General features: G+C 48.5%; 1 protein-coding gene across 1 annotated transcript in view; it reads right to left on the reverse strand.

The window, feature by feature from the left end:
• Positions 1–11059, reverse strand: part of JAG1 (jagged canonical Notch ligand 1) — a 36381-nt gene extending 25322 nt beyond the window's left edge. The window contains exons 1-3 of the mRNA XM_055346029.1: positions 10582–11059; positions 9824–10129; positions 1185–1236 (exon numbers count right to left, since the gene is read on the reverse strand). Of these exons, the coding sequence (XP_055202004.1) occupies positions 1185–1236; positions 9824–10129; positions 10582–10662 (439 nt within the window). The 5' untranslated portion in view covers positions 10663–11059. The remainder of the gene's footprint in view (positions 1–1184; positions 1237–9823; positions 10130–10581) is intronic.
• Between the last annotated feature and the right edge of the window lie 16399 nt (positions 11060–27458).

Consider the following 27458-nt stretch of genomic DNA (forward strand, 5'->3'; position numbering starts at 1 on the left):
TTCCTCACCAGTGCCAAGCCCTCACCACGTCCACTCTGGGCATTCAGCGTCCTCAGATGTGCCTAAAAGAAAATGGCGTGGTGAGGAAATGAGGGGAGATGTTATCAGTAGCCAAAACCAGAAAGGGTCAGTGAGGTACGGAAAAAGGGAGGAGACATTCAGAGGGTGGAGGGCAAAGACAGAGTTGGATCACCCTCCCCCTATGCAGACCAAGGGATTTCAGCATGAATCAAGTTTTCCCAGGACAACCCTCCAGATCTTGCTAGCAAAAAAGGAAGTGCAGAGTTTCAGCGAGGGAGGGAAAACATTTTTAAGTTAAAGAGCAAGACTACACCATAGAAGCCAGGCTGCTGCCACTTCCAGACACAACCCCTGTGACCTCCCCACCTCGCAGCTCTGAAAAGCAACCTGCCCTTGAAGCCGTCATCTTTCAGAAGGGGACAGGCAGCTGCGGTGCCGGTGAGGCTCTGGGATTCCGCTTCAGTGAAAGGTCTGTCACGCACAGTGTGGGAAAGAAACCCTGAGCCGCTAGAGGCTCACCTGCCCACCAAGTGAAAGTCAAGGTCTTCAGACTTAGAGCTCAGCGCCACCTTTGCAGGCTTTATCTTTCTGATGAGAGATTAAACGCTCAACTTAAAGTTTAAATGGACTTTTAAAAAGTCACTACTTTGATCCTTTAGCCGTCTGCACAGTTTTAAAGTTGTAAAACTGGGACGCCTGGTGGCTCAGCGGTTCTGCCTTCAGCTCAGGGCACGATCCTGGGATCTGGGATCGAGTCCCATGTCGGGCTCCTGCATGCAGCCTGCTTCTCCCTCTGCCTATGTCTCTGCCTCTCTCTCGCTCTCTCTCTCTCATAAATAAATAAAATCTTAAAAAAAAATAAAGTTGTAAAACCATTAAGATCTCACCAAGTAATCTAGGTCTCATATTCAGGGACTGAGGTAACTGGGAATCTGTCCTGGCCACTTAATGTTCCAAGTGGACACATTCTAGGGGAAGTTATGGAAGAGACTCCAGGGAGTTCACCCTGGGGATGGTGGGGTGGGCACAGGATGGGGGCAGACAGCAGGGAGTGTAGGACAAGCCCTCTGCAGCACTCGGGGGACAGATCCAGCCCAACACTACTGTGCCCCAAGCACCCAGAAAGGCACACCTGGAGGAAAGCCCGTTGCTGTGATACTTACGGAGAGTGTCATTACTGGAATCCCACGCTTCCACCAGCAAAGTGTAGGACCTCTGCAACAGAGAAAAACCACCACTTAGTATTCAGAAATAAGAGTCAGCTCCCACATGTCACACTTGCTCGCGCTCCCTCACATACTCCACCGAACAGAACCATAAAGCCAAAATGAAAACTCTTGTTTGCTGTGGAGCAGAGATCCCCCAACGCCCCTCCTTGGTGCCCATCCCCAGGTTGACTCCTTCCCCCTGGCAGGGGCCCACCACGATTGGTCACTGTCAGCTGTGCAAACTGCCCAAAGTCATCATCAGGAAGTACCACCTCCCTATATGTGAACACAGTACAGTTTTCCAAAACTTTCCAGACCTTAACTCTAGTGCATGAGAAATACACACAAAGAATTTCTTCTAAGCTAACCTAACCAGGTATTTGCATGGGGACGGGGGGAGGGCATCCAGTGAGGAGGGCTGAGTATTGCTAAGGTTCCACTTTGGGCCCTGGTGGGGCAGCCCCTGGGGAGGCCCCCTTTCCTTTCCAGAACCCCTTTGAAAGCCCTGTCTGTGAGACCATCTCGGCTCCCACAAGTATCAGGTGACTCTAGGAAGCAGGAGGGGGGGTAGGTGCAAAGAGACCAGGACAAAGGCTGCGACCTAACTTGGGGTGCTTGGGGGCCAGACTCTGGGGGTGAAAGCACAAAAAGGGAGAAACCACCACACCCCCACGGGTTATAGCTATTGATGGACTTATCTGTCAATAAGATCTAACATTCCAGGAATAATCAGAGTCCACCAACTAAACAAATTCCCTGGACACTGGCAGGATGCCAGCTATTATACTGAAGGCACCTTTTATCTTCCAGGCTTATCTCAGAATTCCACACCCCCCCCCCCAGATCCAAGCCATTAGCAAATTCCCGCTTTTACTCAAATCTTCACTTGTAATTTAGAATGAGGTCAGTCTCACAAAACACAGTTTAAATAAACCTGCTATCTTGGTGCTGGAGAAATATATCTGAGGGGGGTGGGGAGAAAAGGCCCATGAGGCCTTCCTCCTCTGTATCCCTGCATGGTCGCTGTCAGATACCAACGCACTGGACACAGTGGCGCACGGAGCTCAAAGAACACCGTGTGGCCAGAAGCACAGTCACCAAGAAGAGGCAGACCTACAAGGTGAAGGCAAACATGGAGCAAAAGAAAGAAAAAGGAGCTTCATTCATAACTCCAGGCAAGCTTATGGCTCACACAGAGACACAGCATGTTGTCTCTGAATATAAAAATATCTTGTGATAGGCCCTGCCTTGGAATTCAGCCGAAATATGTTTCATACTCAAAGCAGAGTAGGATTCCATTTCGTTCACTGATAACTGTGGGAAAATGCTCAGAAGAGCAAGCAAAACCAGGCAAGCCAGGGCACATACCCAGCCCTCTCCTGTTTGGTGGCCATGGGTCCCAAGTCATTGTTGTCATCGTTAATATTTTATTAGTAAAAGTTACACCTTGTTTACAGCCACTAAATTTCCCGGGACTTAACAACAAATTATAGGACTCTTCCCTGAGAGCAGCAAGAAATTACATTTCTCTACGGATTGGAGGTGAGAACCAAGTCCAAATGAGGCCAGATGCGGGGCTGATTCTGTATAATGAAGCCCATCGCTGGCTGGCCACGTCGAGACCCACGTTCTATACATTCACGTATTGTAATTAATCCTCTGATTAAATGCATCGATACCCGCGGTTCTGACAGACTTGCACAAGCACTAAACACGTAATACCCACAAACCCCACAGGAGGAGAAGGCGTGCCTGGACTGAGCTGGCATGACAGTATTAACTCTGCTTGATGCTCAGAGAAGGTGGCATCCCTCAGTTCTTGCAAAAGAACCAGGAAGAGCAAGCTGTGTACCAGGTTCATCTCCACCATTGCCGGGAAGACCTCAGGAGGTGCTGGCCAACACTGCCCAACCTCGAGGGAAGAGAGGGACACAGCAGCACAGAGCTCGGGACGCCAAGTGTCCTAATCTTCCGTGAACTGCCTTCTCAGAGACGGACACGGGGTGAGGGCTGGGGCTACAGTGCTGACAACAAGGCCTTGTCAAAAAAAATAAACAAAAGAAATAAAAAGCCCTGGATCGTCTCTGGCCCTGGTTTCTGAGAAGTGCTGATGGTTCTGGGCCTCACCTCCTGGGGCAGGAGGATTCCTCCCACCCAGCCTTCAGAAGAAAGGATTCCCTCCAAGGCCCCTATTAGGAGGCCCTCTTCCCTCCCACTCCATCCCCACACTATAGATCAACAATCAAGATAATTTGGTAATGATTATTAGTTGCTAGGAACTTTAATTTTTCCCAGGCCCACGCTTGACCTCTGTACATCCCAGAATATATATCCATACTCGGAGGTCCAGACCGCACACTTTGTGTCATCATGTTAGGCCAGTATCAGGCCAAAAATTGGACGCAATCTGCTCTGATCACGTCACCCCCAATTTGTCACTGCCAATCTGTCCCCCAGCGGAGGCCAAGTCCCTGGGCACCCTCTTAAGGGCTTGGAAAGGGGGTGCCCGGCCAGATGATGGGCAAGTGTCCAACTTAACAAGTTCATACAAAAATACCACCCACGTGCAACAGAACCAGCAAATACCTGGATCTTTCTTGGTCTCAGACTACAAAAGTAAGACTAGAAGAAGAGTCACCTATTTTTTTTTTCTTTTCTTAAATCTCTCCCAGAATGATAGCCTGGGGGCAGAGCAGGAGGGATGGGTAGATGGGAAGCTACTTCAGTGTGGGTTTGGGCCTCCCTTCCCACCTCCAGGCCCAGGGAGATCTGGCCACAGCAGCTGGTTCCCATTCCCGCGCAGCAGGAAAGAGGAACGGGCAGCTCTCGGAAGGAGCTCCGGGGAGGAGGGTCCGGCCTCCAAACCCCAAGGCCCCCGGGGCGCCCGGGGCCTCCCAGCACCCCGGGCGCGGAGGCTGCGGGCGGCCGCGTCCTGCGCCCAGGCGACTCCACCGTGGTTACCTTGGCACCGCGCGCAGTGGTAAGCACTTAATTGCCACATTAAGAAGGGGGATGTAAGAAACAAAGGTAATTGTGTTGGCAGCTGGGAGCTTCCTTTTCCTGGCAACAGTGGCAGCCAAACCAAGCCCGGAGAAGAGGCCGCTTCCACGCCTGCCAAGCTGACGGACCCAAACAAACCGCCATCCAAGCGGCACACGTGCGGCGTCCGAAACCCCAGGCCGCCGCGACGGGGCGGCCGAGGAGCACAGACCCCGGGGATGCCCGACGTGCCCAGGGGGCCACTGTGCGAGGCGGTCGGCCCGGGGTTTGTCCGGGGCCCTGTGCTCTGCTGACTCAACTGTCGCTTCCTGTCGCGGGCCCTGTATTGGCAGTATTTTTGGAGAGGCGGCATTATTCGCTGTAATCCTCATTTCAGTCAATTCGGCCACACTATTGTCCTGCCTGCGTCTGGGTGGCCACGGTATAAAATATTCCAGTCACAAACATATGAAAGGCTTCAGCGATCGCATGTGTGGGCACACGCACGCTCGCACGAACAATTCACGTGTCACCAGGTCGTGGCCAGGGGAGGCCTGAAGAAAGGACAACTGCCCCACGGCATCCGAGCTGACAGGACTTCGGCCGTGGACTGCAATTTAGTCTCAGGCTGACATCAATAGAGTCCGATCTGGTTACAAAGGGTGATTTTCTCATGAAAGCCCACCTCAAAGACTCACCAAGTGGGCCCCAAAGCTCACATCCAGATTGGAGACTCTCAATGAGATGCCCCCACCGCCTTTCCCATCATTACCCTTACCTGTTTGAAAAGCATCCCACTGATAATTAAATGCACCAGTTACAAAAGGGTGGCGAGGTTAATAGATAGAATACCGAGAAGCCAGCCAAGCACAACCGTCCGGTTCACACAGAGCAAGCCTGAACAAGAAGCCTTTCTACTTATTTACCAAAAGTGTAGAAAAACTGGGCTGAGCTGGTGGAGGACTCTGAATGTTTGACTATTTATGTACCACTTTAGCCACTGGGAGCCACATCGCAGAATTTCTTCCCTGAACATGCGCTGCACCAGTGACAAACGTCACCACAGGGCAGGGCAGTCCACGCAGTGACCAGAAACCAGCAAGGAAATCACCACACGGCCACCCAGCACCGCGAGCCAAGATAAAGGTGGAACACTTCTGAATGCAGAACCCGGTTCTACCTCTGCCACCGTTCTAGGAAACCCAAGAGTCATCACTTCTCATGCATCCTAATACATCTTCCTGAAGTTGAAAAGTAGGTTACGTTTATTTTGTTCTATTTTTTTTTTAAGTGTATTTAAAAGCTCGAGCCATGTGCCACTTCTCTCAGAAGGAACACACTTATAGAAGTTAACCAAGGGGGAACTCTTGGGAATATTTGCCTTAAGGACCACCATGCTAACTGTGTGCACCTCCAGAGAGGACGCATTCCTACATGGCAAGCCTGACACTGGAACCAAGTTCTGGGCCTTTAGAATGGACTGGTGGTTGCTATGAATCCAGCCAAGACCTCTGCTTGCTTTCCTGCTTTCAGATCAGGAACACGAAGACTCCTTTGTTGCCTTGGCTGCATGTTTTTCAGGAACAACACTTTTCATCCATGCGAAACTTTCCACATGCCTTCTACCAAGGGACCCCTTCCTGCTCCTTGATGTAAAGGTTGTAGGCAGTATTCAGATCATTGGTTTTCAGGGAAGTGACATGCCTGTTTAAGTGGCTGCCACTCCTTCTTACCCCTACTGCCTCGATGCCAAAAGCTTCACCGTTGTCTACAAATGTCTGAAGTTCCTGAAGAATTATGGGTGTGGAGTTGGTGGGTTACAAACTCATGTAAGTACTGGAGGGTTAAGTTGCTAAGAAACAAGACAAGGAGGAAGAAAGCACAGGTTTACACCTTGAGGAGAAGAAAAAATTAGAAACCAAGTAATCTGAACAGGGATTTCATGTGGGGAGCAGCCATCCTACAGACACTTAGCACCAAGTAAGCACAGGTCCCCTTTCCCCCCAAGCCTGGTTTTTGCAACGCAGATGTGTCATTTCATCACTTTCATTTGACACAGGGGTCTGAGAGCAGAAGAGGTTTTCTCCACATGAGAAAAGGCCTGTGCTCTAAGCACTTAAACTCCTGTGTGCGGTTGTCTGCATGCATGATGACCACATGGGTTGTACATACTGGCTGCAGAAAGGAGCCAGTTCAGAGGGGAACCCCATCCATGTGTCCACACCGCACCTAACAGAAGCACAGGGACCCAGAAACACAGCAGAGGGCATAAAGGCAAGGACATGTCAATTATATTCTGTGATGAACCTAGTGGCATCGGATTTCCTCAAATTCCCCCCCCCCCCCCCCCCCCCGCGCAGTTGCTCAATCAGGCCCTAAGTGTGAAAGGGGCCAAAGTTGGCATCCCTCTGTAAGAAAGACACTTCATTGGATTTTCCTGGGAAAAAAAAAAATCAGCTGCTCCCAGCAAGCCTTTTATCACTGTCAATGGCCTTTAAATAGGATGCCAAAAGACCTGATAGTCAACTACCTCCACCCCACCCCAAGTTTCTCTAGATTCATTTCACTGCAGCGTCCGCAAAGCATCAGTTCAGGAACTGGGGTCCTGGAGTTCCTAAAAAGCTTTGGGGGCTGGGTAGTGGTAACTGCATGAATGGATTTTCAATAAGCACGTACTATGGGGAGTTAGCACTAATTTTGAGAGGTACAACTTAACCATTTCAATGATTTATAAATGGTTATTCTCAAATCACTTCCCGTTGAGCTCAATTACCTCGCATAACATATGTTCTTATCACTGGGTGCGTCTGATTGGAGGGTCATCAATCAGGCCAGTTACTTCCAGTTAAGACCCTGTGAACAGCCCTGGTTTGGGGATTAGAAGCCACCAATGAGAACCACAAGCCCGGAACAGGGGCAGCAGACAACCAGTGGCACATTGATCAGATACAATCCAACAGGCAGACCCACCTCTACAGAGCTCCCCACATGGACACTGGAATGTGGACTAGATTTCAAATGTGACCACTCATTTCCTCTTCTTCCTCTCTATAACACGAACAGTTGTTTGACTACAGTCATAATTCCAAACAAAAGACATGAATTACACCACCTTCTAAACTGACCTTCTACCGTGCCCTCTGAACCACAGCTCTTCCACTGTCAGCACATTTGGGAAGACCCATGCTAAGGGTAATTGTGACTGCTTAAGGGCCAGGGCCTCCAATGGAAGTCCCAAGTGGTTTGATTTAAAAAAAAAAAAAATGTATCACCTTCCCATCTTGAATTCTGTTACCAAGTTCAGTCATTACCTATTTAAGAAAGTCAGTTTTAAATAGACATGCTTATTAATATTTTATTGCCAAACTGAATGAGACTGTTCTATGTTCTTCAATACCTACCTAAGTAAGTGCTTTCACTTCAGGTTAACATTCACCCTGGAATCATTCTTTAAAGTTACAGACTGTGGTGTTTCTCTAACCACACTCGGGAAAATAAACTAAAACAATAATACACCTAAACTTCACTTTCTCTTGGGAAGCAAAGCTTATGTTTCACAGCAGGTCTTTTAGGGGGGCAGGGTGGAGACTCATTTATGAGTGATACATGCATTTGGCCCAACTTCAAAAGAACTACACTCTGTGTAGCCCCAGCAGTCCTCCCTATTCTAGAAAAGCCGAGAGTCTATTTCATGGTTGGTGACCCGTGGGCCCTGAAACCACAGAAGAGCACCAGCAATCAATCGTCTCCCTGCCCCACACACCGCTTCTGCCCATTCCCCATTTGACATTTGGCAGAGTCCTAGATAGGGACGGACACACCTTCTGGGTCACTTTTCCGGGGCCAGTCTGGTGAGCAAGGCTCCCTGTTCTCATCCAAGCCATCCTCTGACCCTACTCTCCAAAGTGAGCCTCAGCCAGGCCTGCAGCTTTTCCACATCACTAATAAGATTCCTTTTATGGTCTTGTGAAAAGCAAGGGGCTCCGGACTGATCCTCAGGAGGGTGGAACCACCTGCAGGCCCCTTCCCCCCTAAACTCTAAACACAAGTTCAAGGGCGGGCAGTGTTCACAGTTAACTTGGGCACAGGCAGATTACAAAGTGGCCAGCCTCTTTAAAGTTCTCCCTAGTAGGGGATTAACAAACAAGATAAACAGTCTTTGTAAAATGGAAATCTCACAACAGACGCAGCCCTCCATTCTCAGAACTCTACATACCATGGGTTTTTATAAGTCCCTTTTAATGGCATGTTTCCGATAACTGTCTTATCTCACCCATGGCAGAGGGCACTTTATAACGCCAGCTCCAGTCAATGCGAGGCTCGAGAGCTACCCCAAGACACACACACACACTCACACGTGCCCCCCCCTCCCCCGCCCACACCGAGGCACTCTCCCCCCCCCCCTCCTCCCGGCCCTGCGAATCACAGCCCCAGCCCGCGGATAGGAGGCAGCAGAGCGCGCCCCATCAGAGCACGTGGCGGAGAGTATTCCCCCGGGCACGGAGCCCCCCTCCCCCCTCACCGCCCACCGTCGCCGCACAGGCCCGGCCAAGCCCCAGTCCTGGCGATGAGCCACGCCTCCTGGACGGCAGGAGCGGAGCAGAGGGCACCAGCATTTTCCCCTTTCCTCCGCTTCTGCAATCACACCCATCTTCCTTCTACCCAGTTTGGGATGTTGCAAGGGCCTGGTGGCAGGGCGGGCCGGCCGGGCCCGGGGCCTCGAGCGGCGCCCGGGGCAGGGGTCCGAGCGCTTGCGCTCTCCGCAGCCGCCTCCCGCGGGCCGCCCCTTCCAGGCCTTGACACGCCCCCGGAGGCTAGCGGGGGCCGGAGCCCGCCGGACGAGGGCGCACCCCCGCCCTTCCCGGGGAAGTTTGCAAACACAGCTGGTTCCAGAGCCCGGGAACCGCTGGAAGTGAGGCCACAAGGGCCACGCCGCGCGGGGGCGAGGGCAGGAAGGGGCCGGCAGGGGGCGGGGGCTCTCGGGCTCCGGGCTCCAGCCACGGCCCGGAGACAACCCCCACCCCACCTCCCGGCGGCGGCCGCCCCCGCACCCTCACGTCCAGCCCGGAGCGCGTCCCCGCACGCCCCAAAGTCTCCCGGGGAGCAGCGGGAAACCGGCTGCCCCACGCCCTCCAGGAAGGGCACCCCCGCCCTCGCGGCAGCTCACGAGAAAGGGGGGAGTGACCATTTGGACGGCTTCGAAGGCCAGAACTGCGCGTCGCCTTCCACGGCGCATCAGGTTTAATTCGTTAAGCAAAGAGACCGTCCATAAAGACGCCCAGCTCGGGTGGGGTGGGGGTGGGGCGGGGGTGGGGCGGGAGGGTCGCTCTGGGGCCTTCTAGATGCAGGTTTCCTAAGCCCGCCTCCCTGGGAGCTTCGCCCCACGAGCCCCCGTGGGCTCCCCACTGCCGTGCGCTCGGCAAGAGGCCGCCGAGACGGGGCCCGCGGAGACCGTAACCGGAGTCGCAGCTGCCTCACGCCGCACCCGGCAAGGCTTTCCCAGCTAGCGCGGAGGCTCCAGCCCAGACCCTTCGGGTGCCCCCGCCAAGGCCGGGGGGCTCCGCCGGCGCGGGCTCGGACCCCGGCGGGCCGCCCTCCCCGCGGCGCGCACTCACCGGCCAGGCGAAACTGAAAGGCAGCACGATGCGGTTGCGTTCGCTGCCACGACTGGCCTTGAGGTTGAAGGTGTTGCCCCCGAGGACTGGAGTGGAACCCGACCCGAAGCTGCAGGGCCCCCCGGCCGTGACGCGGAACTGGTACTCCTTGAGGCACACTTTGAAGTACGTGTCACACTCGTCGTGAGAGCACTTGCGGTCCCCCGGGCTCCGGACGCCGCCGCAGCAGTGCCCGTTCTGCAGCTCCCCGTTCACGTTCTGCATGGACAGGATCTCCAGCTCGAACTGGCCCGAGGCGCCGCACACCTGCCGGCGAGGGGGGAGGGGGGGAGGGGGGGAGGGAGGTCAGCGCGGGGGAAAGTGGCTTTCTCCGAGGGTGGAAGTGGCGACTCCCTCCCCGCCCGCCCCGGCGGGCCCCCGGCGCCAAGTGAAAATAATTCTGCAAAACCGAGTGCAAGGACTCAACGAGATTCCCGAGCATAAAATGCACGAGTGCCGGAGAAATCCGACGAGAGCTCCCGGGGGACAAGAGCGGAGAGAACGCAGCCCCCTGCCCCGCCCGGAGGGTGGGGGGGGGGACACGTAGGAGGTCTGGGACTTCCCAGCCCGGGTGCAGCCTCTCGGGCGCGGGGGACCCGGCCGGGGAGCGGGGCGCCCGAGGGCTCCCGCGCCCGCTCGAGGCGCTCAACCGCAGGCGTCCAGGGAGCTGCGAGGGAAAGCAGAGGGCGGGCCGGGAGCGAGGCCCGGCAGGCTCCTACCTTGGCTCGCAGGGCGCAGAGCAGGGCGAGCAGGAGGCTCAGGGGGCGCCCGGGCCGGTCGCGCGTCCGTGGGGACCGCATCGCTGCGCCGCGCGCCGCGGGCACTCGGGACGCCGCTGCCGCGGCTGCTGCTGCTGCTGCTGCTCTCGCTGGTGCTCCGGCCGGTGCTGCCGCCGGTGCTGCGCTGCCGCCGCCGCTGCCCCTGCGGCCGCCGCGTCCCGGCTCTAATATACTCCGCCGATTGGAGCATGCACGACTGGAAAACAACACCACTTTTCAAAAGCCCTTTCAAGAGCGGCGCGTTCCAGAAGGCAAAGGGCCCGGCCTCCTTTTATTATTCTGATCGCTTCTTTGAGGCGCTCCCCCTCCTCTTCCACCTCCCGGCTTTCTTTCCTTCTCTCGCGCTCCCCTTCTTTTATTATTATGATTATGTGCAGCCTTTTATTCCCTTTCAGATCAGCTGCTTAGAAAGAAGAGAGGGAGGGGAGGGAGGAAAAAAAAAAAAAAAAAAGCCCGAGCCCAGTTCGCGGGCCGGCCGCAGGTAACACAATGACGCGTGCCCGCTCGGCTCTCGGAGAGGGACTCGGAGAGCCCGTCTGGGAGCCGCGGCCCGGGCTGGCCACCTCTACCCAGCGCGCCGGACGGGCGCATGCGCGCCTATTAATATTCATGAGGGGGCGTGCCAGGCGAAGACACGCCCCTCCCCTCTGGTTGCTGGGGAGGGGGGTTCTGGGAGGAACTTGGAAGGGGCCGGGGGCTCGGGGACCCGCGGGACGGCGTGGGCGTGGGCGTGGGCGTGGGCGTCCCGGGGCCCAGCGCGGACCCCCGCGTTCGGGAGCTCCGGGCCGGGCGGGAAGGCGGGCAGGGTGCGGCGAGGACCTCGCCAGGGCCCGCTGCTCAGGGACGCGCGGCGCCCTGTAGATGCCAGGAGTCCCCTCGGGCCCCTCGGGCCCCTCGGGCTCCTCGGGCCGGGCGCCTGCGCCGGCGGGTCGCGGCCCCAGGTGTAGGCGCCGCGGCGCTGCCGGAGCGGTCGGAGCGGGGCCGCTTCCGCCTTGCGAGCCGCCTGCGTCAGCTGCGGCTCTCGCCCCGGGAGGAGGCCTGCCCGCCGGGGGCCCGGGCCGCTTCCCGCGAGCGAGCGAGCGAGCAGAGGCGCGCGGCTGCAGAGGCGGCAGAGGCGGCAGGCGGCGGCGGCGAGGCTGGCGGGCTTGCAGCCGTCGGCTCGCCCGGCCGAGGCGACCTGGGCAGGCGCTGCTGGGAACTTTGAAAGACTTTCCCGGAGCCAGTCTTGCGGCCGATTCGAGGGGAAGCCTCGGCCGCGCCCCACCCCCTCCCGGATCCGAGTCGGCCGAGTCTCGGACGAGGGTTCCCAGCTCCTTTCCCAAACCGTGCCCGGGCGGAGGCTGGGGGAGGGCGGGCGGGCGCACCGGGGTCCGCTCAGGTTTGGGGAGGGGCCGAGCGAGATGCTGACGGCCCGGAGCCCGCGCGGTCCTGGTCCCGCTGCCCAGGCCGCAGTGCCGGGGCTGCACCTGTAGGCGGCCTCCGAGCAGCTTTCTGGGTGGCAAGAGACCAGCCTGGAAGGGACCGTCTCGCCGCCGTCGCCCTGCCGCAGATCTTGGCTTTCCAGGGTGGCAGTGGAGCCCGCTGCTATCTTCCACCTTGAGGCGGGCCTCGCAGCTAACGGCGACACTCCTGGGCATAACCAAGGTCAAAGGAAACCTGCGGGCTGGCCAGACCCTCTGCCAACCCCTCTCGCAGCAGACTTCTTCATTTCCACTGAAATAAAGGAGACAGAGCTTTGGTGTCCTGCGGGAACAGTGAGCCCCCTGGGACTATCGGGCATGATGGGCAGCAATGGGTCAAGGGAAAATAATTTCCAATATACTGAGTTATGAGTGCATAAAAGGTTGGGTAAATCGTGGTTATTTCCCGCATTTAATGGGTGGCTCAGATGGACAACATTTTCAGCGCTAGGTCTCATCACGCCAGGGAATGAGGCAGCCAGCTGACCTCCTTACATTGGTTCCAAGTCACCCAGGGTGGTTTAGAAATCTTGGCGTTTTAACAGCCCAGGAAATACTCCTTAAGAAAGGTAACTTCTCAGTGTGTAATGTGCCCCATCTTGATCATTGGTGAGATGATCCATATTTTGGAAGGGACCTATCCAAGAGCAGAGCACATCTGCAGCTAGCATAGGCAGTAGCAACCTGAGCATTTTCATGTGCCCCGGTCCATCCAATTATCCTAAATGCAAGGCATCCAGTTGTCAACCGTAACTGCATCTAGACAGACTTTCTCACCAAAGTTTTCAAACCATACGTCCTCTACCTCCTGTCTATCTCCTTCTCCCTTGTACTCCCAAATGTCCATCGGGGTGCTAAGTAATGGTCTAAAAGCAAAATGCTTGTGGTGCAGGGGAAGACAGACAATTCATGGAGGCTGGTGAGGTCTTAAATTACACACTCCTTGGAGTTCCCCATGTCTGAACCTGTTTTAATTCTGTGCCCCGTGGCTGGTCCCCCACCACACTGCTCAGGAAGGAGGCTGAGCCCTTTAGTTGAAGAGTTTAGATCCAGCCACCTGGGCTAAACCTGAAAGGGCCACCTGAGATTTCAGGTGCCTGCAGGTAGTAATCCGGTGGGCATGTAAGCTGGGGTCAGTTCCAGGCCACAGTTGAGTTTAGCCCGCATGGCTCTTTTTTCTTAAGAAAGAGAACAAAGATTTTTTTTTTGGGGGGGGGGGTTTGAAACTATCTGATTATTAGTGACTTCACTATTCCTGTTAGGGTTAAACACAAAATTCTCTTGCCAGAGAGCACAGCGTCCCTCACCCTTCCTGAACTTGGGAACCCACTTTTAGAGAAGACAGTTGTGGGCTAGAGGGGATTCTTTCGAGAATTTTCACTTGGGACTCTTCCAACTAATTGGTACTCCCCCAAAAAGCCGGTCACGTTTACCGCAACAGACGTTAAATGGAAGCTCTGGTCTCCACTTCCTTGCAGGCAGCTCTTAGTCTCTTTCTCTAGAGAATGGGGAACTACTGCGGAAAGAACTCAAGCACACAGATTCCCCCTTGGCCAAGTCACATCCTGCCTTTGGATATAGCAAATGAACATTCCAGAGATAACGTTTCTATGGAAAGGGCCATGTTTAGCCATCACACCTACACCTGTGCCAAGGGGAGAAGTTTGTGGTCAGTTACCGTCTGGACTGCCTAATGTGTTCAAACCATAACCATCCTTAGGTATTTTTAATGTTAAACATGTATTTATTAGTGAGAGAGAGAGAGCAGGGGGAGGGGCAGAATGAGAAAGAGAATCTCAAGCAGACCTACCACTGAGCACAGAGCCCCATGTGGGGCCCCATCTCACAACTCTGAGATCACGCATGACCTGAGCCAAAATCAAGAATCAGATGATCAACCAACTGAGCCACCAAGGCACCCCACTTTCCTTAGTTTTAAAAAGATGCCTTGTTTCACTTATTCCACAGAACTTGCCCTATTGTACTGACTCATCAACAAACAGCAGTCCTGAACACCTCCTCACCAAAGGCTTAATAAGAGACATTTAAGCTATAGCAACTGTATGTAAATACATTTGGTCAACTTAAATGCCTCAGCACTGTGATAAAAATCAGCAAATCAATATTTATTGAGAACTACACCTGGCAACATGGATGATCTCAAAATATGTCCTACTAATGAAAAGAAGCCTGACACAGAAGACTACATACTGTATGAAACTGTTTATATAGAGAGTTCTAGGGCAGGCAAAACTAATTTGTGGTAAAATGTCCACGGAAGGATGGAGATGAAGTGGGATGGTCTTGAGTCTTCTTCCAGAAGAGGGATAATGTTCTGTTTTGTGATAAGCGTTTGTGTTACACAGGTGTGTGCATTTGTCAAAATACATCAGTGCACTTAAGACTGGTGCATCTCGTGTGTTCAAAAGAAACAAAATTGTGATACTCAACCTAATTATATGGGTGCTGAAGTATATAGAGGGAAGTGAAATGATATTTGCAGCTTGGAAATGCGTTTTTAAAATGAGATTATAGATGGGGAGAGGATGGCTGGCTGGATATATGCTGAAGCAAAATAGTGAAGGGTTAATTAATGATAGGATCTATGTGGCACCTGGGTGGCTCAGTGGTTGAGCATCTGCCTTCAGCTCAGGTTGTGAACCTGGGGTCCTGGGATCAAATTCCACACCAGGCTCCCCATAGGGAGCCTGCTTCTCCCTCTGCCTATGTCTCTGCCTTTCTCTGTGTGTCTCATGAATAAATAAATGAAATCTTTAAAAAAAATTAATGATGGGATCTAGATGGAGACATGCTGGTGTTCACATAAAATTCTTTCAAATTTCTCCGCCTGAAATTTTTCACTGCAGGATGTTCGGGAAAATAGTCATCGATATGCCAGGTACTCTGTAGGGTGCCAAGAGTATAGTAGGCAACACAAAAGCATTGGACTTAAACATTAGAGAGTCAAGGGCATTCCTGTAAGGGATGATGATAGTGGAGACTGTAGTAGCAAAAGGAAGATACTTATTTTCCCCCCTTGTCTCCTTAATACCTTTCTTCTTTCCAATAAATAAGAGAGGAAGGTCCAAATATGAAGGGCCACGTAAACAATCTTTTAATATATTCCCTTTTTGTTTGTTTGCACATTGCAGAGAAGTTAAGGCAAATTCAGGAGCCCTCCTCCATAGAAAAGCAGATGGGATATCTTTCTGTTCCTTTGCAGCAGAACCAAGGGATGCTTCAGTGTCCTATGAGCTCTTCTTTCCTTCTACCACCTTACCGCCTCAGAAAATGTAAGCCCCTGTAAATTCTGCCCAGCAGGCTCTCCAAGGAAGCATAGCATCTGAAAATACAATCACCTTCATGGGTTATTCTCATGCTTCCACATCACAAGAAATTCTGAGCAAAACAAACCTATGGGCAGCAAATAAGACGTTAAAAATTCAGGATAAAGTTATTGCTCCCACAGCAACCATAACCAGGCCACAGGTTTATACATTTAAGCATAGAGTGAGTAGATCCAGGCATCTTTTTTTTTCAAAGCTTCATCTTACATACACAAGAGAGATGAATTAATTTTCTTTGGAAACAAGAACTATGAATTTCTGGCCTTATTAACAGTAATTATGTATGAGCTTTCATTTAAAACATTGTTTTGGTTTGCCCATGAGCTCAGGTATTACAATATTGCCTGTCCCGCCCCAATGCTGTCTCACAGACATTAGGTGGAAAGCTATCAGGACAGAGTTAGTTATGTGTCCACGGCCCCTTTAACAAGCCAATCATTGAAAGTCACAAAAAATCCAAGATGCAAAATCCAGGAACCGTGGAACTGATTTCCTCATTTTACTCCTTGAATTAAAACCAATGATTCGGTATGACCTGTCATAGTTTTATACAGTTTTATAATTTCATAGTTTACTGGGGAAAAAAAGTTCTACTTGTAAAATGTACCCTCTTCTACAGCTAAGAGCCTTTTTGAAAATGAAAAAATCTTGGGTGTAAATTGCTGTTAGATTGGCCTTCTCAAAACAATTATAAATGATTCACTCGCCCTCCTTTTTGTGATGATGATGTAGTGAGTTTTTCTATTCTGTGAATGACACCTGAACAACTTGACCCATAGATATTCTGGGATAGCATTTAAAAAAACAAAAGGCAGAAAACCAAATTGGTCCATTTGTACAGTTGACTGATCTAAATGCAACTAACAATTTTCTGTAATTGCAAAGTGTGACTGAGCTCTTACAAACCTTTTTATCTCCTAAAAGGCTCTGGAAATTATACTCTCAGAAGCAGGTAGCATGTGGAAACTACCAAAATACAATTCACTCTGTGAGCACCTTTTCATCTTGTTTGCATTCAGCTTTTGCAAATACGAACAAACCCAAATCTACCTCCAGATCTAAAAAAAAAGATTTGTAAGAATCAAAGTAGTTGTTGGAACTTGGGAAAAGGAAAGCTAAATATATTTAGTTATCTGAGAAAATTTCAAAACATACATAAATGTGAGAGTCAAAGGAAGGTGATTACACCTGCCAATGGCATGAAAGCCACGGGCTTTCCAATCACAGTATTTCATGTTTGGGTTAATGGTTCTCAATAAATTACAAGACTATGTCTGTGTTTGACACTTTTGTTCTCAAGCCAATGGTGCCTTTCCTGATGCCCTCCTCTAAATTAGAAGTTATGAAGAACATGAAAAGTGGGTGTTTGCAATCCTTAGGTTTTTCATTTGGAATGTAAATAGTTGTTTTTATTATTGTCTTTATGCCAAGAGTGCTCAAGGATGGCTAAAGAAGCATTCACTTGGGCACAGAAATATGGCACAAGTACTACCTATAAACTTCTAGATCCTTAGATATTAGTCATAACATACACAGATTTTTATAAGCATCATTTAAAAATGATTTCAGAACATGCCAAAGATTCTTTCCTCTTTTGGAAATAAACTTAAGGCATAGAAAACTTAAAATGACTGTAAAGGAGAAAGTTTCATTTCCAAAAGATGGCTATTGCATCTATGGAAGTGGCAATCTTTTTTTCAAAGGCAGGAAACAACTAGAGAAGTCAATTTTACATTATCTTAGGATAGTTTGGCAGTAATTCATGTGAAGAGGACTGGGGGTTTTAATAGACCACATGTGTAATATGCCTTAATGGTGCAACATGCCTACTAAAAATACTAAGGCCGCATTCTGAGGCTGCATTACTAGAAATGTAGATTAGCAGTCAAGGAAAAATCATAGCTCTAGCATATTCTACATTAGCCTTAACACAACTGGGGTGTTTTGACCAGGTCTGGGCACCACTGTTTTTAAAATTGGGGTAAATCGAGATAACAAAAAATTTGCCATCTTAACCATTTTTTAAGTGTACAGTTCAATAAAAGTACATTCATGGTGTTGTGAAACCGATCTCCAGAACTTTTTCGTCTTCCCAAACTGAAACTCTGTACCCATTAAACAACTCTCCATTCCTTCCTTCCCCCAACCCCTGGCAATCATCATTCATCATCCTGCTTTCTATGAATTTGACTACTCTAGCTACCTCACATAAGTAGAATCATACAGCATGACTTTTTTCTTTTTTTAAGATTTATTTATTTGGCGGGGGGAGGAGGAGGGGACGGCAGACTAGGTTGAAGAGGGGCAGAAGGAGAGAGAATCTGCTGAGCACAGAGCCTGATGCGGGGCTCCATCCCAGGACCCTGAGATCATGACCTGAGCTGAAATCAAGAGTCAGATGCTTAACTGACTGAGCCACCCAGGAACCCCAGCAATTATCTTTTTGTGACTGTCATTTCATTTAGCATAGTGTCCTCAATGTTCATATCATAGCATGTGTTAGAATCTCCTTCCTTTGTAAGACTAAATAATATTCCATTGTATGTGCACACCACATTTTGCTTCTCCATCCGCTGGTGGACACTTGGGCTGTTTCCATCTTTTGACTATTGTGAACAATTTTGCTGTGAACGTGGATCTACAAAGATCTCTTTAAGACCCTGCTTTCAATTATTTTGGATACATGCTGAGCACTGTTTTTAAGAACCGTATTGACAGCTGGGCCATGCTCAGAAGAAGATTTGCATTTTGGATCTTTCAGCCCAGCAATTGGAGGACTTGGGAGCGTCTATTTGGAGGAGCGTGGACAGGAGGCATAGCAGCTGTCTGCAGTACTGGAAAGTCTGACATGGGTAGGAGCCGAATTGAAATGCTGCAAGCAGCAGACAAGGCTCAGTGGGTGGAGGTTACCAGAAAGTTGATTTTGACTCAGCAGAAAGACAAGCTTTGTTTTCATAAGAGCTATTCCTTAATGTCGTAGGCTGCCTTGGGGATCGTGAGTCCCTGCCAGTGAAGGTAATCAAACAGAGCCTGTTGAGACCATAGGACAGGGGCAGCAGACAGGGACATCCCCATCCTGCGTGGGAGCCTGAACCAGGTGATTTCCTAGGAGCCTCATCTCTATGAGGCCATGCCAGGACTGATGAGTAGTATGGCGATTCAGGTCTACACTGCAGAGAGAATCTAGGAGTATAAATGAATGAATGAATGAATGAATGAATGAATGAATGAATGAATGAATAAATAAATAAATAAATAAATAAATAAATAAATAAATATCTAGGAGTCAATTTTCGACCAATGTGATGTTGATGCCACTGACTGAGGATTAGCAGAGCCTGGTGTGCGAGAGTGAGAACGGCATGGACGCATCTGCTTTCTGAACTGACTTCTCCAGTATCAATCACACACATATTTACCAAATGGTTATGGCAAATCAGTTAAGCCTAAATGTCGCGGAGTTGATCATCATGCCCCTGGCTCCTTATTATCCTGTCCCTTGCCATTTTGATGAATTCAGAGGACCAGCAGTGTTGACATCACCGGGGAGCTTGATAGAAATTTGGATTCTCAGCTTGCCCCAGACCTTGTGAATCAGAATCTGCAATTTCACAGGATCCCCAGACAACTCATATACACGATAAGGTTTAATCTACGTCTAATATAGAAACAATCTGTATGTAGTTAGGCAGAAGCTATCAAATGTTCTTTCCAGAAATGGTTGCAATACTGTATCACTGGGGAGGAGTGTTGTTCCATCACCGGCTCAGTGTCATAATGGGAATTCCTCACAGTTATTTATCCAAGTATATGTTTATATACATATACTTTTTTAAAAAAAAGATTTAATTACGTATTTGAAAGAGAGAGAAAGTGAGCACAAGCTGGGGGAGGAAGGGGGCCGAGGGAGAAGCTAGCTCCCTACTGACTGGGAAGCCCAACGTGGGGCTCAATTGCAGGACCTCTGGATCTTGACCTGGGCCCAAGGCAGACTAAGCCTCCCGAGCGCCTCTATACTGGCATATTCTTAAAAGAAAATCAGGAGGCTTTCAGGTAAAATATGTATGTAAATAAATATCAGGACCAAGGAAAATAGAGCTAAAAGAAGAAGAACAAGATCAGGGAGGAAAAATAATAAACGGAGACAAGCAGGTTGAGCATTAACTATTTGAGTTGAGAATTGGATGCTGAGCTCACTGACAGCCAAGCTGACCAAGAAAACAGTTACAAGATTAACTTTACTCGTGCGCCCACAAGCTAGTCCCTCAGGTGAAGCAAAGCTTTTCTTGGCGTTTTGTTATGAAAAATATCCACATATGCGTGGGTATATTGTTACAGATATTTGGAGGCCTGGGCCTTATATATATGGAATGCTGAGAAATACAACTATTTTCTGAGAACGATGTATACTGGAAATTTGAGGGCATGACACCAAAGCACTGCTCAGGGAAAGCAGGGTGGGGTGGGGGTGGGGGTAAGGGAAGAATACATCTTTCCGAAAGTTTGCTTAATCCAAACATGATTCCTAACTAGTATGGTGGCTTTGGTATTGTTTTTTTTAAAATACTGCTTAGCAACTATTTATCGAGTCACTGAGTAAATTCTCATGTGTAAGAAATGATTACAGATGAATTCCTAACAATTTAAGTGTTCATATTCTAAAAACATTCACAAATTGCCCTGTCCAAAGATCAACCCAAGATGGGCCTTTTTAGCACAGCTTTTCTGAGCTAACTAATCTTCCAGTTTACATGGTCCTGATTATGAGGGGTGGTAACACAGTAAGGTTTTTTCCCCCACAATTATGTAAATTGCCCTCTTATATAGATGTGTAGATTTAATGAAACTCAGTAGTTTTTTCTGGGAAGTAAAGCTATTGGGATATAAGCCCTCTCTCTCTTTTTGTTCTTTCTTTCTTTCTTTCTTTCTTTCTTCTTCTTTCTTCTTCTTTCTTTCTTCCTTTCTCCTTTCTTCTTCCTTTCTTTTCTTTCTTCTTTGTAGGGTACTTATAAAAAGCCTTTTATGTGGGAAATATCAGAAAGGAAGACAGAACATGGAAGACTCCTAACTCTGGGAAAAGAACTAGGGGTGGTGGAAGGGGAGGTGGGCGGGGGTGGGGGTGACTGGGTGATGGGCACTGAGGTGGGCACTTGACAGGATAAGCACTGGGTGTTATTCTGTATGTTGGCAAATTTAACACCAATAAAAAATAAATTTATTATTAAAAAAAACAACAAAAAAAATAAGCATTATGTTTGCAAAAAAAAAAAAAAAGCCTTTTATGAGCACCGAAAGAGTGAAATAAGCCATTTAGCTTCCTCAAAAATGTAAATTTTACAAGAATGGTAATATGGCTAATCTGATATCAAAAAGTACTACACTTGGTTTTTCAATGTCTTGATTTCTGTACGCCACAGGTACACCTGTACTCCACACCTGTACTCCACAGGTAATAAACTTATAAGCTTAGCTTCAGTTTAAATTTACTTTTCAAGCTTTCTTCATCTGTCCTTTCCTGCTCTCATAATTACAGATGCATCTTTGATTAATTGCAAAAATCACCCACCAAACCCCATATCCATACACCCCCTTTGGGATGTGATTTTTATGGCTCCTCCCCCTAGGAGGTGTGGCCTATTTCCCCACCCCAGGAATCCGCGCTGGCCCTCACTCGCTTTAGGGAAGGAAGCACAGGTGCCCAAGTGCAGGCTGAGAGCCTAGGCCCCCAGAGGTCCTGCGCATTTCTATATTCTCTTTACTTCAAGACTGCTATTGCCGTCGGACAAGCTGGGCTAACCTGCTGGAGAACTAGAGATAATGTAGAGGAAAACTGAGTGATCCCAGCAGAGGTCTTCCTTAACCAGTCAGCACCCATCAGTTGACTGCGCACACACACCAGGAAGCCCAGGTGAGATCCACCTACTCGGCCCATTTGAGCAGAGCCTCCCAGCCAGCTCATAGACTAGTGAGAAATAACAACTTGCCTTTTAAGTCCGTACATGTGGGGTTGGTTTGTTATGCAGCACTATTGTGGCAATAGATAACGGATATGGCCTCTCTGCGGGTGAAAAGTTAAAGAAAACAGAAACACAAAAATCGTTTGCAAGCCTGAAATGAGTGATAATTGCCACTAGCTAAGCCTAGCCTGGGGCGACAAATCTTCAGTCTCCACTTGAGAAAGGAAGCTGACATGTGAGTTCAAGTCGCATTATTATAGGAATAATCTTGGCTCTGCTCAAATTATCTTAAAAAATAAGTTATTTGCAGTCCTGTAAGATGATCATGGCAAGACTCTTGTAACCGTAAAGTACTTAAATATAATCACGGGATGTCCTCCTTCCCTCTTGACTGCTACCCACAGCACAGAGAACTCTTGCACGTAATAGACTGATTCCTGTCCCAAGGAGGGGTGGGATGTTATACTCTGTAATAGTCCATCTGGATGGTTCCCAAACCTGTATACGCCCATCATACTTGTCATTGGACTACATCATTTAATCCACTATTCCTTACACGGGTGATAGGAGTGCTTAAAAAAAAGTCACTTCTTTGCAAACTGAGTAGAACTTGATGAGAATAAATGTGAGCAGCTAAAAATATATTCTTGTTGAATGAATGTGAAAAAGACAACTTGATTCCCAAGTGTCTTTTAACTTTCATTCCAATTTAAAGAAAACCAAAACTGTAAATTATAAATGAGGTGCTACAGATGAAATAGGATGCAACGCCAGCCACTTAAAAAGCTTTGTCTTAGACCAAAAGCTGAGAAATAACCATTTGTATGATCTGTGCGTGTCATGCTTTATGATTCCATCTTTAAGTGATATTCTTGATTAACCAATAATTGGTCATGATTGCATCACTTAAGGGTTTATTCTATTAGTAGAACTTGGAGGAATGCCTAACATATAACGGGAGCACGGGAACTAGTTGATGAATGAATTTGTTGAATGAATTAGTTGCAAATTGCCGACAATATTCATCACAACCAAACCAGACATGTCTCCACACACCAATGTATTTCAATATTGAGTGTGAAAATCAGTACTCTAGAAGCTGAAGGAATGGCTTAGCTTTCCAGCAAACCTCTTTAAATATCAATTCTTTTATCCCAGGTCATTGAAAAAGGCTAAAACTGGGGTTTTGGTGTTACCTGAGGTCTCATTAGCATGTATCATAATCACCTGGAGGACTTGTTAAATCACAGATTGCTAGGGTCTACCACAGTTGCCAATTAGTAAATCTGGTGTAAGACCCTAGAATTTATATTTCTTTATTTTTAAAATTTTTTTATTTTTTTAAGATTTAGTTAGAGAGAGAACAAGCAGGAGGGAAGGGCAGAGGGAGAAGCAGACACTGCTGAGCCGGGAACCCCATTTGGGGTTCAATCCCAGGACCCTGGGATCATGACCTGAGCTGAAGGTAGATGCTTAACTAATTGAGTGACCCAGGTTCCTTTTTTTTTTTTAAATTTTTTATTGGTGTTCAATTTTTTTTTAAACTTTTTTTTTAATTTTTTATTTATTTATGATAGTCACAGAGAGAGAGAGAGAGAGGCAGAGACACAGGCAGAGGGAGAAGCAGGCTCCATGCACCGGAAGCCCGATGTGGGATTCGATCCAGGGTCTCCGGGATCGCGCCCTGGGCCAAAGGCAGGCGCCAAACCGCTGCGCCACCCAGGGATCCCTGGTGTTCGATTTAACAACATACAGAATAACACCCAGTGCTCATCCTGTCAAGTGCCCCCCCCAGTGCCCGTCACCCATTCACCCCCACCCCCTGCCCTCCTCCCCTTCCACCACTCCTAGTTGGTTTCCCGGAGTTAGGAGAAAAGGGAACCCTCTTACACTGTTGGTGGGAATGTGAACTGGTGCAGCCACTCTGGAAAACTGTGTGGAGGTTCCTCAAAGAGTTAAAAATAGACCTGCCCTACGACCCAGCAATTGTACTGTTGGGGACTTACCCCAAAGATACAAATACAATGAAACGCCAGAACACCTGCACCCCGATGTTTATAGCAGCAATGGCCACAATAGCCAAACTGTGGAAGGAGCCTCGGTGCCCAGGTTCCTTTTTTAAAAGATTTTATTTATTCATCAGAGAGAGAGAGAGAGAATCTCAAGGAAATTCTACGCGGAGTGCAGAGGCCAATGCGGGGCTCGATCTCATGACCCTGAGATCATGACCTGAGCCAAAACTAGGAGTCAGATGCTTAACCAACTGTACCACCCAGGCACCCCTAGAATTTATATTTCTAACGAGCTCCCAGGTGATGCTATACAGGGACCAAACTATTAATTACTGACCTAGCATAGCCTGAAAGTGATCAATTACCAAGGCAATCTGCCCCTCCCCCATCTATCTACCCTCCCCAGCCCATTTAATTCCTTCAATAATTACTAAATTGGCCAAGAAATTGAGAAGTGGGGTGGGGCAACCAAGTTATATAACCTGTGCTAAATGCACCGTAGCGTTGCCTTTGTGTATTACATAATTTAATCCCCACAGCAGCACTATAAAGTTGGCATTAATATCTCCATTTTACAGATGAGAAAATTGAGGTTCAAAAAGGTTATATACTTTTGTAATTACTCACTCAACTGGGGGACACAGCTAGAAATCAGTAAAAAGTCAGGATTGGTCAAAACCAAAGGCCCCATTCTTTCCATAACAGCTAATGGGGACCTAAATTATGTCATTAGGATGAACACTTGAATCTAAAGCAGGGCTACTTACATGTATGTGAATCCCTGAGCATCTTGTTGAAAGGCAGATCCTTATTCTGTCTAGGACAGGCCTGAGAGCCTTTATTTCTCATAAGCTCCCAGGTGATGCCAAGGCTGTGGTCTTCCCTGAACACATTTGGAGAAGTGAGGCTCTGAACCCCATTGGCATCAGTGCAGAGTCTGAGATGTCTCTTAGCAGGAACTGGAGATCCCGAATGGTCCTTTAATCATGTCAGACACACAATACAATTTGCCTCTTATTTTGTCAATGAAGAATTTGGGATCAAAAGGGGAATCTGTGTTAAAAGAATGAGCTCAAGGAGGAATGCCAAGGCCATACATTCTTCTTGAGAATGTATTTCGCTGAGGGGAGGGAATTGGGTTCATAACAAGAATATCCACTGCTTGTGCCCCATCACGATCTCCTCTGGGAGCAGCAAGGGCATTGGGTCAGCTGTTCACCAACTGCAGAAGCATATGATGGAAATCTAGAACAATCCATTCTGCCCTCCTGGTTACTATCAACAGGAAAAGGGAATGTGAATTATAGTGAAAGAATCTAAGAGGGTCTCTTCACATCTCTTTTCACACTTCTCATGACATAACTGTTCCTGGGATCCCTGGGTGGCGCAGCGGTTTGGCGCCTGCCTTTGGCCCGGGGCGCGATCCTGGAGACCCAGGATCGAATCCCACATCGGGTTCCCGGTGCGTGGAGCCTGCTTGTGTCTCTGCCCCCCCCCCCCTCTGTGTGTGACTATCATAAATAAATAAAAAATTAAAAAAAATAACTGTTCCTGATTTATTTTCTTGACTTACGTATAGTAAAATTCACTCCTTTTGCTGCATACCTCTGGCTTTAATTTTTTTTTTTTTTTAGATTTTATTTATTGGGATGCCTGGGTGGCTCACTTCTGTGAGTTTTGGCAAATGCAGACAGTCATGTAATCACCACTACCAAGATATAAATATTCCAACACCTGCACACCCCCTCATGCTGCCCCTTTGTACTCATCTCCTCCCTATATGTCCTAGAGCTTTGCCTTTGCTAGAATGTTATAGATGGAGCCATACAGTATTCAGCCTTTTGAGTCTGGCTTCTTTCACTTAAAAAGGACTTGGGATTCATTCATGCTGTCTTGTGTAGCAACAGTTCTATCCTTTTTTTTTTTTTTCCTGCATGATATTCCATTGTAGGGATGTACCACAGTGTATTTATCTGTTCCCAGGTGAGAGATCTTTGGGTTTTTTCAGTTCTTGGTGATTATGAATGGAGAGAGCTGCTATAAACATTTGCATACAGGTTTCTGTGTGAACATAACTTTTCATTTCTCGTAGGTGAAGACCTAGGAGTGAGTTTACTGGGTCATTTGGAAAGGATATGTTTATAAGAAATTGTTTTCCAGAGTGACTGCACCATTTTGCACTGGCCCCTTGCAATAGATGAGTAATCTTTCTCTTTTAAAGATCATTTATTTGTTCATGAGAGATACAGAGAGAAAGGCAGAGGCCTAGGCAGAGGGAGAAGCAGGCTCCTCATAGGGAGCCTGATGTGGAACTCGATCCCGGGAGCTGGGCAGCACGCCCTAAGCCGAAGGCTGATACTCAACCACTGGGCCACCCAGGCATCCCAGTGAGTAATCTTTCTGAGCTTCACACCACAAACTGCCCCTAGTCTCCAGACACAGTGCAGTGTTCACTTTAGGATCTTATGGAGGAAGCTGCCAGTAGCCTGAGCCGCCTGAGAAAAGGCTGAGGTCAGAGGCTTTGGGACAGTGAGGGAAGGTGGCTCGCCTCCCCCAGCTCCTCCCAGCTTCCAGACCCATCTGCTGAGGCCTGCGTGCCACCTCCTTGAGGGAGGCTTTGAGCCCACCTCTCTCCCCTGCAAGTGTGCAGTCCCCTAAACACCACCCTCCTGGGCCAGGCTTTGTTGCCAGCTAATGTGACTTTGAAAAGAAGTCCTTCCCCCTCCTGTCAAAAGGAGGCTAAGAAAGGCTCTCAGATCAATCCTCAGCAGATATACCGAGTCACACAAAGCTCCAGCAAATCCTTTATTCTCTACTTGGAGCAGCTGCTGTAGCACTACCACCCCTCCCTGGCTCTGCCCCCAGTGGAAACCTGCAAGCTATTCATATCATTTAATCCTGTTGAAAATCCTCTTCGCTCTCTCACTGAGGTGCGGCTGGCTGGAGGTAAACCTGGGCTTAATTCTTATGCTGGAAAGGAGATGAAAGATGTCACATGATTTGACATCCTATTCAGGAAGCTGATTCTTCCCTAACCTAGAAGCTTCTATTCATAACCCCTGTTCGAGAGTGGTTAAAATAACGTCTTCAAGGAAAAGTAACATTTGGATTTTTTTTTTTTAACCATGCATTCACTTCTGAAAAGATAGCAAAAGAACCCAGGTGAAGTAGAGATGTTTGAGGGGAGTTTGAGTAGACTTTCACCTATGGATTGTTAAGGATCTTTACTAAGTTTTTTATACTCTATTTTAGACATGACTGAAGAAAACTAAGATAATTTTACTCAACTGCCAAGCACAGCCACAGGTTTTTTTTTTTTTTAAGTAATCTCTGCACCCAACGTGAGACTCAAACTCATGATGAGGAGTTGTATGCTTTACTGACTGAGGCAGCCAGGCACCCCACAGCCATGTATCTTGGGTCTCTCCCCTGCCACCAAGGAATATGAGATCTTATAGCCAAGTCCTTTAATTTTAAGAAACTTGGTCATAAGATACTGATATATTCAGAATGAGCATCAAACCTCTTTTTATTCCAGAACTCACTGATACTTATGAGAAACATGCTCCCTGAACTTCTCAGGTCTTTCCAGGCTTAGAGAAGTCCCCTCATAAGAGTCCCATAGTTCATACAGTTACAAGGAAAGCAAAAGGACAAAGGGAATTTCACCCATCCATCAAACAATAAATTCCTTCTGGCTTGTTTCAGGACCCCAGAAGGATCATTTATTAAGCTTCTCCTAAATGTAGGATGGTCCAGAAGGCTTACCAGAGAAACACAGATGTAAGGCTGCCTGGAGGCTTTTGTAGTCATAAGGTACTTGAAAAAAAAAATTAGAAGAGTAGCAGAGAGACAGTGTTCACAATCTTCACTGCACATTAGAATCACCTGGGGAGCCTTAAAAAAGATTGCTGCTGGGCCCCACCCCCAGAAAGTCTGCTTTAATTGGTCTACTTGGCAGCTTAGGCACTAGGAATAATTGAAATCTTCCAACATGTGGCCAAGGCTGAAACTTAGCTCTGGCTTCACAAACCGTGTACT

This window comes from Nyctereutes procyonoides, unplaced genomic scaffold (genome assembly GCF_905146905.1).
Source record: "Nyctereutes procyonoides isolate TBG_1078 unplaced genomic scaffold, NYPRO_anot_genome, whole genome shotgun sequence".
Taxonomy (NCBI): Eukaryota; Metazoa; Chordata; class Mammalia; order Carnivora; family Canidae; genus Nyctereutes; species Nyctereutes procyonoides.